A 15,473-nucleotide genomic window follows, 5' to 3' on the forward strand; every position below is an offset into this window, starting at 1 on the left:
CTGGAGCAGAGTCCTTATCGCCTACAAGTTTTCTGTCCAGACTGTTCCTTTCCTGGTGTTTTGGCTTCTGTTGGGGTTTTTCTGGTCGGTGCCTGCTGCATTTCTAGGTTCCTAGCTTCTTTAGCACCCCGTCTGGAACAGAGGCAGCAAAACCCAAGAAACTCACCCCTCTGTCATTTCTCAGTGCCAAGGTCCTAGCCAGTCTGCTCTTTAATCTCTACCTTCCAGAAGAGTATTGTTATGTTTGTTTTCTACATGACCTCTGGGATGCTCAGCTCTCTTTAGCAGAAAGGGTAGAGAAGAAAGTACTTCTAACGCATCTTCCCAGCAGCGGAAGGTCTGGCTCCTGGTCTTGAACAGTTGTGCTGTTCCAGTGTCCATCGCTACAAAGAGTACCTCTTCTTTCCACACCCCTTCTCTTCGCTCAACCACCCCCATCATTCGTGCAAAGAAGTTGGGAACAGACTCAAACTGACTTGTTTCATTATAAGAGTTGATATAGGCCCTGGCATTGGCCTGGTGTATGAATGTCTCAGGTTCGATTCATGATCAGGGCACACAGGAGAAGCGCCCATCTGCTTCTCCACCCCTCCCTCCCTTCCCCTCCCGCAGCCAATGCTCCACTGGAGCAAAGTTGGCCAGGGCACTGAGGATGGCTCCATGGCCTCTGCCTCAGGTGCTAGAATGGCTCCGGCTGCAATGGAACAACACTCCAGATGGGCAGAGCATCGCCCCCTAGTGGGTATGCCGGGTGGATCCTGGTCAGGCACATGCAGGAGTCTGTCTCTGCCTCCCCTCCTCTCACTAAGTTAAAAAAAAAAAAAGAGGTGATATAAAAGAATCTGTAACTTGGTGCCCAGGACCGTCACTTAAAGAAGTAGCGAGGGACTTGTGCACAGCTGGCCACAGGCCAGTACTCTTTGGCCCTTCAGGGTCTCAGTGGCCTGTCAGATACAATGGATTGCCACAGCTCGCCTCCCAGGCCCTCTGGGAGAGCATAGAGCAGAGCATCCTGTGGGTTCCCAATACACGCGGCCTCACCCTCGCTGTCGCAGCATTCGAGGATGGAAGGGTCCTCCCGGATCACTGCGGTCAGGGCGTTGACATCTCCGTTAGAGGCCGCCTGGTAAACCATGGTCAGGTCCACGTCCTCTGATGAATCACCTCCATGAATCAAACAGAGACACCCTTAGTGTGTGGAGAGAATTCACCGAAGTAACAACCACCACCCAGCACATCACCCACATGAGTGATTCATGAAAACCTCCCCAGGGAGAGCAGGCAGGAGGCCGACTCATCCCCATCACATGCACCCACACCACTTCTGAGGAAGGTGACCCAGCATGGCCTCGGGCAATGTCACCGTGTCCTGGGAAGGAATCTGAGGGATGAGATGTCCCCTGAGGTTTCACGATTCCCCCTGGGCATCAGGCTGTGCGGAATCTGTGAGACCAGACACATGTTGCTTTTCTTTATACTGACTCAGTTTACCCACCTTTGAAAGTGGCATTGTGCCTCTGTGCCCTGAGGACCCACCTGTGCCCACCGCAGCACCCCAGTCCCTCCTGCCTGGCTTGTCCACTGAGACACCCACTGGAGAACTGGTAGGAGAGGAGAGGACAGCTCTTCCTGCTTTGTCCGGCGGGACACCCCCCCAGACACCCCTTCCCAGAGCTCACCGGGCTCCCTTCACGAACGAGCACTGTGTCAGCCCTGCCTCAGCTCTGCATGACACCCCTTCGCAGCAGCCCCTCATGGGAACCACCTGCGGCTTCACGATCGGGCATGCCCGGAAGGAACAGAGCTATATGCAACTCCTTTTGACTTTGGTGGCCGGTGGTAGGATGCCTTTGTGCATAACTGAACCAGTGGTGAGAGAGAACGGTGGGTCAAGTGATGCCCGCGGCACATGCAAGGCCTGGGAGGCGAGTTCCGCTCATAGGGACACGGGGCAAGATGTGACATGGAGCAGGCTGCTGCTCTTATAGCTCTGCCATGCGCAGCCACTGCTCAGGGAAAATGCGTGTGAGGAGCATTTTTAACTCGGATTTTTCTGCCGACATAGACACACCAGAGACACTCACGGCTGTCACTGATCTTTAGCTGGCCGGGGTCCTAGCGCTCTGGCTTGGTTTCTCTGTCCCAGTATTTCTGGGAAGTCATTGATGACTTTTTAACCCATTGACCTATCCCAAGAGAAGCTAGCTCTTGAAAATGATTCACTTTTGACCACAAACTGCTTTGTAAAGTGAGAGATTGCTCCCTCATTTATCCAAAGTAGGCGGTTGTTCTTGTTGTGTCGTTTTTTGTTGTTGTTGTTTTGAAGCTGACTCACCTGAACATTTTTGCCTAGGGGGCTGGAAGTGGGAGGTCAGGGGTGTGAAGGTCAAACGTCCCTTCCTAGATGAGTGCCACATCAATTGGGTTCATATGCTGTGACCATCAGCTGTGCGGACTTGGGCACAAGTCCCTCTGTGAACCTCAGTTTCCTGTTCTTCCCTTAGATGCTGGTGATTATGACAACCACCTATCTCGTAAGGCTGTTGTGAGGAACACATGAATATTTCATCCCTGGTGCTTCTAGAACAGGGCATGGCACGTAGTAAATGACATACAGACTTGGTTACTGTAACTACTGCTTTCTTTTTTTCTTGCATGTTGAGAGATCATGAGACAACCAGGACCATGTAGGGAAGAAGACCTGTCTTTGAGAACGGTGACATAAAGAATCCGTACATGGTGTAGGACATTAACTGTCTGTTAGAAACCCTCCGAGGAGTCGAGACACTTTGCTAAGATTGCTCACGATATTTTTGGGCAGAACCCGGACGTAAGGACCAAGATGGGCACGATATCAGCAGGACCACATCTGGAGGAGCTGGCATCACCCTGGAAGGAAGACCCTAGTGGTGGGCTGAAGAGGTCTGTATTCACAGCCTGTCTAGATCTTATGTAACACATCTGTGTAACGTGCATACACATGCTCATCATGTATTTCTCACTGAGCGCAGTAAAACCTATAAGGCACACTCATCACTGCTGAGCCCACTCGGCTGAGGGAAGCAAGAGCACATTACCTGATAGAATCAGGATCCCCAAAGAACTTTCCTGAAGGATTCTAATAGGGTTGTATTTATTACAGATACACACAGGGCAGTGTATCTCAGTCCCTACCATACCCAACTGAACTCACCGAAGGATGGTTGAACCTACTGTGTTTGTTGCTCATACCCCTCCCCCTGCTGGTGACCTTAACCTGACTACTTTCTCCACCTTCAGTGCGTGGGCTCAGTCAGTGCAGTGTGAGCACACCACTGCTCAGGGCAAGACATGATCTAAACTAAGCGGTTCAGCATAAACATCACCCTGGGCACAGAGACTGGCCCAGGGATGTGTCCTAGTAAGAGCACATAAAGTCAAGGATACTTTGACGAGGAGCACTGGGCATAATGCTCTCCCTTGTCCCACCACCCATGGACCTGGGAGGTGTGAGAGGATATCTTATGGGTGGAGAGCCTGAAATTACAGACAGCAGCACAGACAGGAACGGAGCTGGGCTCAGACGAGGGAATGATCAAGACCTGGTGACATCATGTGAATGCCTGGACCAAGCCACACCGTGAGCCAGCACCATCTCTGGAACATTTACACATGCCCATGAATTCCTTTTTCTGCTTCAGTCAGTTTGCATAACTATCTGTTTTTTGTTTGTTTGTTTGTTTGTCAATAACTGAAAGAGTTCCAACCAAGCGAAGGTTTAGGCGGTGACTCAGGAGAGAAGAACCTCGGGTGTTAGTTGGGCAGTGAGTGCTACAGTGACAGACAGTGTGACAAGGAAGCAGAAGGAACTCTGGCTGTACTGAGAAGAGTCTAGTCACCAGATTGAAGGAAATAACAGGCCTTTCCTGTTCTTCACTGGTCAGTGTCATGTTGAGCTCTATGGCCCGTGGATTAAAGGGGTAACAGGAGGCTGGAGGACATTCAGAAGTGAGTGCCCAGAACGAGGTATGAGTGGGCTTCATGTCACATGATGATGTGTTCTTTCTGGAGATGACTCCACAGCCTCATGCTGGCAATCTTCAGATATTAGAAAAGCTTCTTTAAAAAAAAATTTTTTTTTAAAGAATAATTGTGATAAATATACATTAATGTAAAATTTGCTGTCTTTATTCTTTTTAAAAGTACTATTCAGTGGCATAGTGTACATTCGTAATGTTCTGCAAGCATCCATCTTTAGAACCCTTTTCCTCTTCCCAAACTCCAACTCTGTGCCTATTAGGCAAAAACTCCCTATTCCTTCCCCCGCCTCACCCCCAGGAAACCAACAGGCCACTTTCTGGCTCTGCGAATTTGACCACACCTCAGAACCTCACAGAAGAGGAATCAACAGTATCTGTGCTTTTGTGACCAGCTTATCTCACGTAGCATAATGTCCTCAATGGCATGTGTCAGTGCTTCCTTCTTTTTAAAGGCTGAATAATATCCTGTTGCGGTATGTTTATCCACTCGTCCATGGGTTGGACGAGTTTATCCACTTTGGGGTTGTTTCCACTTTTTGGCTGTTGGGAACAATGCTGTCGCACACATGGGTGGACAGGTTTCCTTCCTAGACCGGCTTTCAGTTCTGTTGGATATATACTTAGAAACGAAATTGTTGGGTTGTATAATAATTTCACTTTAAATGTTTTAAGGAACCCCCATGTTGTTTTCCACGGTGAGTGTATCACTGTATATTCCCACCAACCATGCACAAAGGTTCCAATTTTCCTGTGCCCTTACCAACACTTGTTAGTTCCTGGTTTTGTTTCACGTGTTTGTTTGTTTGTTTGTTTGAATAACAGCTAGACTGATGGTTTTGATTTGCATTTCCCTATGATTAGGGATGTTGAGCATCTTCTCATGTGTTTTTTGGCCATTGGTAAATCTTTTTTGGGAAAATGTCTATTTAAGTCCTTCACCAAGTTTTGATAGGGTTATTTGGCATTTGTTGTTAAGTTGTAGGAATTCTTTATATATTATGGATATTAATCCCTTATCTGATATGCGGTTTGCATACATTTTCTCCCACGCTGTTGGTGGCTCTGCCCCCCGTTGACAGTGACTTTAGGTGCACAGTGCTATAACTTTGAGGTAGTTCAGCTTGTCTGTTTTTCTTTTGTTGTCTGTGCATCTGTCACCATATCCAAGAAATCACTGCCAGACTGAATGTCATAAAGACTACCCCCTATGTTCTTCTCTTCTAAGAGTTATATAGTTTCAGGTCTTGTGTTTTGATCTTTGATCCATTTTAAGTTTCATCTTTTGTATATGGTGTTAGGTAAAACTCTGACTTCATCATTTGCATGTGGCTGTCCAATTGTTCCGGCACTATTTGTTGAAAGACAATTCTTCCCTCACTGAATGGTCTTGGCACTCTGGTTAAAAGTCAATTGAGCATAGATGTATGAGGTTATTTCTAGACTCTCACTCTATTCCATAGATCTATATATCTGTCTTTGTATCTGTACCATACTGTTTTGATGATTGTATCTATGTAGTAGATTCTGAAATCAGAAAGTATGAGATCTCTAACTTTATTCTTCTTTTGAAAGATTGTTTTGGCAACTTGGGGTCCCTTGAGATTCCATGTGAATTTTAAGATGGATTTTTATATATTTGGAAAAACATCATTCGGATTTTGATAGGGATTACATGGAATCTGCAGATCTCTTGGGATAGTATCTTAACAATACTATCTTCTAATTAATGAAACAGAATGTATTTCCATATATTTTATCCTCTTTCATTTCTTTCAGCAATGTTTTGTAGTTTTTAATGTACAAATCTTTCGCCTCCTTGGTTAAATTTATTCCTAAGGTAGTTTATTTTTTTTGATGCTATTGTAAATTAAAAAACATTTTTTAAAGAGCTTTTAAGTAACGTTATGTTTCTGTGAAACTCCAGCAGTTAGAAATTCTCAGTGAACGTGACCGACAGAAGATTATTGTAATTGTCAGAACACTGTGGAAATGTTCTGAATCACCTCAAGGGGTAGTGAGCTTCCTGTCACTGAAGATGGCCAACCTTGGCTAGATGGCCACCAACAAAGTGTATTGCTGAGGGAATTCAGACACAGTGGGGGAAGACAGATGTGTGAGGCCCCTTGAATGCACTTCAGACTTCCTCCAACCCCCAGACATCACACTAAACCACATAGACATTGGGAAATAGGGAATGACGGAGCTCCCGTGGAGGTGGGGCAGAACCAGTCAATGTAAATCACAGTTGGTGTGATAACTGAGCCTCAGCTCGAGATAGCCCAAGGCATCTACATAGAAATGAGTCAGGCTGATATAGACATACCAGGTACAAGGAGAACAATGACTAACGGTCCTCCGGAAGCTAAAACAGGGGGCAAGAAAGTTTTTTTTTTCTACTCCGGGTTACAAACCATTTAAGATTTGCAGAAGATCTACATCAACTAACAACATGCAAGTTCTTCCTTCTCTCCTTATCTGTCTGTCATCAATCTACCATCCTGTATTGACCCTCTATTTTTATCCTGTCTTTCTTTCCATTCAGCTAGGAGAAGGAACAAGCTCACCTGGCTCTTCCCTCTCTAGCTGGGTGAGAGTTACACGGATGAGACTTCCGCAAGGCACGTAAAGAGAGATTCCAGAATTCACACACAGAAGAAGAGAGACTGTAAGTCGAGGAAGTGGGAAGATGCAGAAAAGAACAGGAAGAGAGAAGCGTAGGAACAGCTGCAGTTATGTTATAGAAGGAACTTGCTAACTGTGTGAAAAAGGCTGGGGAACATGCCTCCAAAAGTCAAGGGAGAGAAAAAAGGTGTTGGAGAGTCTTCAGGACTTTCTTACATCTTCCAGATTCTCTATAAGGAATCGACTTTATTTTTTTTTTACAGTCATCAAAGGAAACCAAGTTGTCTTCTTCCATTGTGAAGGAATGTGTCTTACCAGCTTGACGTTCATGTGTGACAATTAAGAAGGTAGACAGAGCCTAGTGTGGCTGTAATTGAGACAAGTCCTTGATATTTGACACAGTTATGAAAAAAAAATATTTGTAGGTATTTTTATAATTCTGACCTTTATAAATACCTTAGTAGATTAAAAAACAAACCAAGACAGGTACCTATTTTTAATTTTTTATTAATTTTTATCAAAACAGTGGAAGGATGGATGTTACTTCCCTCATTTTCATTGTTAAAAACCTTAACAGTTTCTGGCCATGCCATAGGTCACCTAGCTTACCACCAGGACCTAACTCTTAAACCGTAGAGTATCAGACATATAACTGGCTACTAGAAATGTTTCTGATGAGCTGACCTTCTTCAGAGCTTCTCAGATTTTACATAAATGTGGGTTCCTTTCCTAGAACTTCCCAGGGGCTCTGCCTGGGGGTCCTGTAAAGGTCCTTGGGGGAGCCCACAACCACACCAATTACGGGCCCATTTGTTGAAATTACCCAGTGGTCAGCTTGACGTTTTGTTCTGCTTAAGCGGCGGCTGCTTTGTGGAAGGACCAGGTCGGTGTGAGAATAGACTGGGAACTGAGGTTTCAAGAGTCCAGACCAGGATGGCCTGAGAAGCTTTCTTCGGTTGGTTCCATTTTGAGGACCCTTAGGTGTCTCAACCCACCTGAGAGTCATCGGTGAAGTCCAGATTCATTTCGGGCAACTCCAGAGAAGTCAGCACATCTTCCTTAGACTGTTTCTCGGAAGACCTGAGGTTGAATCATTCATCCATTTACTTAACACCTAACACAGGTGAGTGAATTTCCTCGTACAAAGGCTGTAGGGCAGGCGTCCCCAAACTATGGCCCATGGGCCTCATGCAGCCCCCTGAGGCCATTTATCCGCCCCCCCACCGCACTTCTGGAAGGGCCACCTCTTTCATTGGTGGTCAGTGAGAGGAGCACTGTATGTGGCGGTCCTCCAACGGTCTGAGGGACAGTGAACTGGCCCCCTGTGTAAAAAGTTTGGGGACCCCTGCTAGGGTCTCTGTCCCTAAGAAGTGGGAAGACAGGTGTGTCATGTCCAATTGATTGTGATATAGCAGGAATGTTACAGCAGGAACAGATGAAGATTCACTTAAATAGTTTCCTGGGCATTCCTCTATGCCAGATCCCTCTCTCCTCCAACAGGATTGTCCTGGGAGCTCTGGGGTAGTAAAGGAATTACATTCGGGGGGTGAAAGGGGTGCTTTCTGGAATGACCCATCTGTAAGGTGATGGGGCATCTTTTCATTTTTAGGGAGGTGCCAGCCCTTTGCTGCACCCAGATGGCTCCCTGTGACAACATTGCCACCCACTGGTGAGAAAGAGTCTCTGTGACCCTTGATCTGGACCCTGAACCAGGAGGGTGCCATTTCTGCCGGCTGGCATTAGAAGCCACGCAGGACCAAGGTGAAGGTCATGACACCGTTGAGTGGCATGAAAACAAAAGTGGTTTCCCGCAACACGGCACGTGCGTCCTGGGCAGAGGCAGGACAGAAAGTGGCCGGCGTGCAGGCCAAACCTCCAGGGTTTGAAACCCGTTCCTGCCACTTACCCACTAGCTGGTGACCTCGGGCGAGTTGCTTAACCTCTCTATTCCTGCTTGTCAGGTGAAATGAGGACAGCATTTACCTGGTGAGGCTGTTCTGAGAGCTCAATGAGTTCATCCACTTAAAGCACTCAGAGCAAGGCCTGGCCTGGAGTGACAGATCAAACTGTCACGCGTTCCTGTCTCTGCTGCTTCTCTGACATGGACAGGTGCCTCCGAATTCTCTCCCTTTAATCAGACCCTCTGCTTCGCTCAGCAGGCAACAGACACCCCATGAGCGAAGTGGAAACATTCTGCTATTCCTCCTGGCTTCTCTTCCAGCCCCTCAGGGCATGCCGGCCAGGCTTTGAGAGTGTTTTATTGAAGTGCCAGTCCTCTAGGAGGAGGGAAAAGAGTTTCTAACGTTTTAAAGAGGAAGACAGCTCTGAGTTGTCTGCATGGCCCCATGCCCACTGAGAGAGAGAGAACAACTTTTCCGAGCAGCCTCTGTGCCCCGGGGTCCCATCCGGTGGGGAAGAAATTCTCGCAGTGATGTTACCTCGAGGGCACATATCTGGCCACCTTCGCTCTTTCTTCGTAACCAGACTTGTAACACAGGCTGCACGTCTCCGAAGACCCTCCGGGGTGATTCTTCTGAGCTGTGAATGCCATTCCATAGTCAACATCTCCACGGATGGAGGGGTGGGGGTCAGGGGACTGGGAAACGGAATTTGCAGTTTGAAGAAGCATGTCTATGTCAATTCGAATGTTGGTATAATGGTGCCTCTCGAGAGGCACCATTTACGTAGAAGGCACTTTCATTTTAATAATGCTAATTATTAAAAAGATCCTAATCTTAAATGCATAGGGCTCTTAGTGTGTGTGCAATAAATCGATCGATTGACTCAGTTTGCATGTTCAGTGGGTTTTCTTACCCACTGGGGTCTTGCAAACATCCCCTTCATGTTAAAATCCTGTGTCGAGAAGCTCTTTGGTTACTGGGCTGGCGTAACTCTTAACATTTTATGAAGGTGGCCTTTGGAAATTAAAAATGTACTGCTATTCCAACCTCCGTCCTCTAATCCCACTTCCTTCCTTCTGGGTCAGATGTATGACTCCACCTACCTCCTCCAACTTTCTAAAAACGCAGGTGTCTGCCCAGGTATCTTTGCCATTTTAAACAGGGACTCTGGAAACTGAGGGGTAGGTGAAGAAGCAGGAATTGTTTCATTTGAAGAAAAGCAGGCCCAGTGGGACATGACAACTGTTTTCAGATATTAAAAACATGGGAAGAGAGTTTGGATGTTTTTTCTGTACAGCCAGAGGGCAGAACCAGTTCTGATGGGTAGAAATTAGAATAAGTCACACTTTTGACTGACGAGAGCTGTGGTGTGCAGGACTAGCAGAGACCACCTGGTGAGTATGTTCCTTATCACAACCACGTTTCAGCAGGTTCCGACCAAACATGTCCCAGGAAGCGCCTGGAGAGGTAACCTGAGCTGAGTAGAAGGTTGGCTCTAAGGTTCTTCTGTGACTGACATCTGTGTGTCTTTCTCCCATCTGTGGAGTGCCAGATAATACATCATCTCCTGTTGGTAAACCAAGGCTATTGGGCTTGGGGGGGGGGCTGGCAAAGGGAGCCTTCTGTGGGTCCTTTAAACAGCACATTCCTAAAAAAAAACAACAACAACAAACAAACAAACAAAAAAACCCCAGCACATTACTAGCGGCCCCCTATCGTGGCCACTTGTAAAACTGCCTCGAATGCTGTGATCTCCTGAAAACAGTTGAAGGGAACAAATGTCATTTGGGCGGCTCCTCCCAGGGCCAGAGATTAAACACTCCCGTCTCTCTGTGGTCCATGAGCTCTGTGTCACACCTGAAGCCTCATCATCGTGACTCCATTTGTTCCTTCTTTGTCAACAGTTCATTCCTAGAACAACTAAAATTATCCAAGGTGCAGGGTGAGCCATTGGTGAACACTGGGGCCAAATGTGTTGCTTATTGACAGTGAGTCTCTGTCCTCCGTTGTCCTGTCCCAAATTCCCCTCCCACAGTATCATCGAAGGGGGTATTAACAGGTGCTACAACTGGCTTGTTGGAGCCCCCATCAACACAAAGGCACTGATAACAGAAAGATTCTAAAGTGAGGTCGAGCGAATTCTTTTAAAATGTCTCTTTAAAAAGCATAAGGGGCTTGAAAAAGATGGCAGTGGAGTAGACAGACACACAGACGCCCAGCTCTCACCACCAAACTGGAATACAAATCAATTTAGGAAAAATCAGCATGAAAAACCAACTCTGAACTGCAAGAACAGCTCTCAAAAACCAAGGAGCAAAGAAGAAGCCACAACAATCCTGGTAGGGAGCGCCTGAATCTCCTCTGCTTACAGGAACGGGGGGGGGGGGTGAGGCTGAGAGCCCAGAGGGGATCTCACACAGGGAAAAGAGCAGAAACTACTGTTCACAGCAACTTGCCTGGTGACCAGGGAGTGAGGTGTATTGAAAAGACCAGCTTATCTCCCAAGTGGAAAGGACAGGGAGAGGGACAGACTGTGAGGGGCTAAGGAATGCAAGAAACAAACTAAAAAAGCTGACTCATCCGTGATAGAGGCGGCCATAGCTGGGGGAGGGACTGAACCTTTCACAAAACAGAGCTGAAGTGCTTCCGGATCAGAGATCTATCCAGCTCCAATCAGCACAACAAGACACAGCTGAAAACAAGAAGTGGGGAGGAGGGGCAGTAACTCAGGTCTCCATGGAGATCTGAGATACACCTCCCCCTACTGAAGCTGAGAAAACACCCTGCCCCCAGTGAGATTAGCTGGCTAAAGAGGCCTTCAGAGTCTCAAGTTACACCCATCACATTCTTGGATACAGTTTCAAGGAAGCCCCCTGCTGAGATCAGTAAAAAAGACTATCACCTGTTAAGAAAACAAACAAATCAAGACTTCAAAGCTGCCCAAATCCGAAAGTGGATTACAGATAACAGCTGATACCAACCCAAGAAGACCTAGAAATAACACAACTGAAAACTGGAGGCAGACAACACCAAGCCTAGACTCAACCAACTCTACAAATAAAACACCCAAAACCAGATGATGAGAAGACAAAGAAGTGCAATCCAAATGAAACCACAAGAGACACCTTCAGGAGATGAACTGAGTGATATGGAAATAATCAAACTTCCAGATGTGGAGTTCAAAATAATGATTGTAAGGATGCTTAGGGATCTTAGAACAACAATGGATGGTTATTATGAACACCTAAATAAAGAAATAGCAAGTATAAAAAAGAATCAGTCGGAGATGACAAATACAATATCAGAAATAAAGATCACAATGGAAGGAATTAAAAACAGGATAGATAGAGCAGAGGATCGAATCAGCGAGTTAGAGGACAATTGGAATGAAGGCATGAAAGCAGAGAAGAAAAGAGAAAAGAGACTCAAAAAGTCAGAGGAAACTCTTAGAGAGCTCTGTGACAACATGAAGAGAGAGAACATCCTCATCATAGGGGTTCCTGAAGAAGAAGAAAAAGAACAAGGGATAGAGACTTTGTTCAATCATATCATAGCTGAAAACTTCCCTAAATTAATGCAGGAGAAACTCTCACAAGTTCAAGAAGCACGGAGGACTCCATTAAAGAGAAACCCAAAGAAACCTACACCAAGACACATCATAATTAAAATACCAAAGCTAAGTGATAAAGATAAAATATTAAAAGCTGCAAGAGAAAAAAAAGCTATCACCTACAAAGGAGCCCCCATAAGGATGACATCTGACTTCTCAACAGAAACACTTGAGGCCAGAAGGGAATGGCAAGAAATATTCAAAGTAATGCAGAACAAGAACCTACAACCAAGACTACTTTATCCAGTAAAGCTATCGTTTAAAATCGAAGGAGAAATAAAAAGTTTCCCAGACAAAAAAACAACTCAAGGAATTCATTACAACCAAACCAATGCTGCAGGAAATGTTAAGGGGCCTGTTGTAAACAGATCAAAGTGGGAAAAGAATATAGCAAAAAAGGAATACACTTTTAAAGAAGAAAATGGCAATAAACAACTACATATCAATAATAACCTTAAATGTAAATGGATTAAATGATCCAATCAAAAGACATAGGGTAGCTGCGTGGGTAAGAAAACAGGACCCATACATATGCTGTCTACAAGAGACACACCTTAGAACAAAAGATACACATAGAATGAAGGGAAAAGGATGGAAAAAAACATTTCAAGCAAATGGAAATGAAAAAAAAGCTTGGGTAGCAATACTTATATCAGACAAATTGGACTTTAAAACAAAGGATATAGTAAGAGATAAAGAAGGCCACTACATAATGATAAAGGGAGTAATCCAACAGGAAGATATAACTATTATAAATATCTATGCACCTAATATAGGAGCACCCAAATATATAAAGCAGAATTTGATGGATTTAAAGGGTGAGATCAACAGCAATACTATAATAGTAGGGGATTTCAATACCCCACTAACATCACTAGATAGATCCTCAAGAAAGAAAATTAACAAGGAAACAGCAGACTTATTGGAAACACTAGATCAACTTGATTTAATAGATATCTTCAGAACTTTTCACCCTAAAGCAGCAGAATATACATTCTTTTCAAGTGCTCATGGTACATTCTCTAGGATAGACCACATGTTAGGGCACAAAAATGCTCTCAACAAATTTAAGAAGACTGAAATCATATCAAGCACTTTCTCTGATCACAATGGCATGAAACTAGAAATCAACCACAACAGAAAAGCTCAAAAATTCTCAAACACATGGAAAATAAATAGCAGGTTGTTAAATAATGAATGGATTAAGAATGAGATCAAAGAAGAAATAAAAAAATTCCTAGAAACGAATGACAATGAGCATACAACAACTCAAAATTTATGGGACACAGCAAAAGCAGTACTGAGAAGGAAGTTCATAGCACTACCGGCACACTTTCAGAAGCTAGAAAAAGCTCAAATAAACAACTTAACCCTGCATCTAAAAGAATTAGAAAAAGAACAGCAAGTAAAGCCCAAATGTAGTAGAAGGAAGGAAATAATAAAGGTCAGAGCAGAAATAAATGACATAGAGGCTAAAGAAACAATACAGAGGATCAATGAAACTAGGAGTTGGTTCTTTGAAAAGGTAAACAAGATTGATGAACCTTTAACTAGACTCACCAAGAAAAAGAGAGAGAGGACTCAAATAAATAAAATTAGAAATGAGAGGGGAGAAATAACAACTGACACAACAGAAATACAAAATATTGTAAGAAAATACTATGAAGAACTTATGCCAAAAAACTAGACAACCTAGATGAAATGGACAAATTCCTTGAAACATACAATCTTCCAAAAATCAATCTGGAAGAATCAGAAAACCTAAACAGACCAATTACAACAAATGAGATCGAAACAGTTATCAAAAAACTCCCAACAAAGAAAAGTCCGGGGCCTGATGGCTTCACGAGTAAATTCTACCAAATATTCAAAGAAGAACTAACTCCTATCCTTCTCAAACTATTTCAAAAAATTCAAGAGGAAGGAAGACTTCCAAGCTCCTTTTATGAGGTGAGCATAATTCTGATTCCAAAACCAGGCAAAGACAACACAAAGAAAGAAAATTATATGCCAATATCTCTGATGAATATAGATGCTAAAATCCTCAACAAAATATTAGCAAACTGGATCCAACAATATATGGAAAAGATCATACACCATGATCAAGTGGGATTTATTCTGGGGAGGCAAGGCTGGTACAATATTCATAAATCAATCAATGTGATTCATCACATAAACAAAAAGAAGGAGAAAAACCATATGATAATTTCAATAGATGCAGAAAAAGCATTTGATAAAATCCAGCACCCATTCATGATCAAAACTCTCAGCAAAGTGGGAATACAGGGAACATACCTCAACATGATAAAAGCCATCTATGAGAAACCCACAGCCAACATCATACTCAATGGGCAAAAATTAAAAGCAATACCCTTAAGATCAGGAACAAGGCAGGGGTACCCCCTTTCACCACTCTTATTTAACATGGTCCTGGAAGTCCTAGCCACAGCAATCAGACAAGAAGAAGAAATAAAAGGCATTCAAGTTGGAAAAGAAGAAGTAAAACTATCATTATTTGCAGATGATATGATATTGTATATAGAAAACCCTAAAGTCTCAGTCAAAAAGCTACTGGACTTGATAAATGAATTCAGCAAAGTGGCAGGATATAAAATCAATACTCAGAAATCAGAGGCATTTTTATACACCAACAATGAACAGTCAGAAAGAGAAATTAAAGAAACAATTCCCTTCACAATTACAACCAAAAAAATAAAGGACCTAGGAATAAACTTAACCAAGGAGACTAAAGACTTGTACTCGGAAAATTACAAAGCATTGATAAAAGAAATCAAGGAAGATACAAACAAGTGGAAGCATATACCGTGCTCATGGTTAGGAAGAATAAACATCATTAAAATGTCTATATTACCCAAAGCAATCTGTAAATTCAATGCAATACCAATTAAAATACCAATGACATACTTCAAAGATATACACCACATATTCCAAAAATTTATATGGAACCAAAAGAGAACACTAATAGCCTCAGCAATCTTAAAAAAGAAGAATAAAGTGGGAGGTATCACACTTCCTGATATCAAGTTATACTACAAGGCCATTGTACTCAAAACAGCCTGGTACTGGCATAAGAACAGGCATATAGATCAATGGAACAGAACAGAGAACCCAGAAATAAACCCACAGCTCTATGGACAACTGATATTTGACAAAGGAGGTAAGGAAATACAATGGAGTAAAGACAGCCTCTTCAACAAATGGTGTTGGGAAAATTGGACAGCTACCTGCAAAAAAATGAAACTAGATCACCAGCTTACACCACTCACAAAAATAAACTCAAAATGGATAAAAGACTTAAAT

At 43.8% G+C, this 15,473-nt stretch overlaps 1 protein-coding gene across 1 annotated transcript in view; it reads right to left on the minus strand.

Annotated features, from left to right (window-relative positions):
• ANKRD55 (ankyrin repeat domain 55) overlaps nt 1-15,473 on the minus strand; it is an 80,490-nt gene that overhangs the window by 52,863 nt on the left and 12,154 nt on the right. Inside the window, exon 2 of the mRNA XM_066253565.1 lies at nt 1,042-1,164. Coding sequence (XP_066109662.1) covers nt 1,042-1,164 — 123 coding nt within the window. The remainder of the gene's footprint in view (nt 1-1,041; nt 1,165-15,473) is intronic.

The sequence above is a fragment of the Saccopteryx bilineata genome, chromosome 1 (genome assembly GCF_036850765.1).
Source record: "Saccopteryx bilineata isolate mSacBil1 chromosome 1, mSacBil1_pri_phased_curated, whole genome shotgun sequence".
Classification (NCBI taxonomy): domain Eukaryota; kingdom Metazoa; phylum Chordata; class Mammalia; order Chiroptera; family Emballonuridae; genus Saccopteryx; species Saccopteryx bilineata.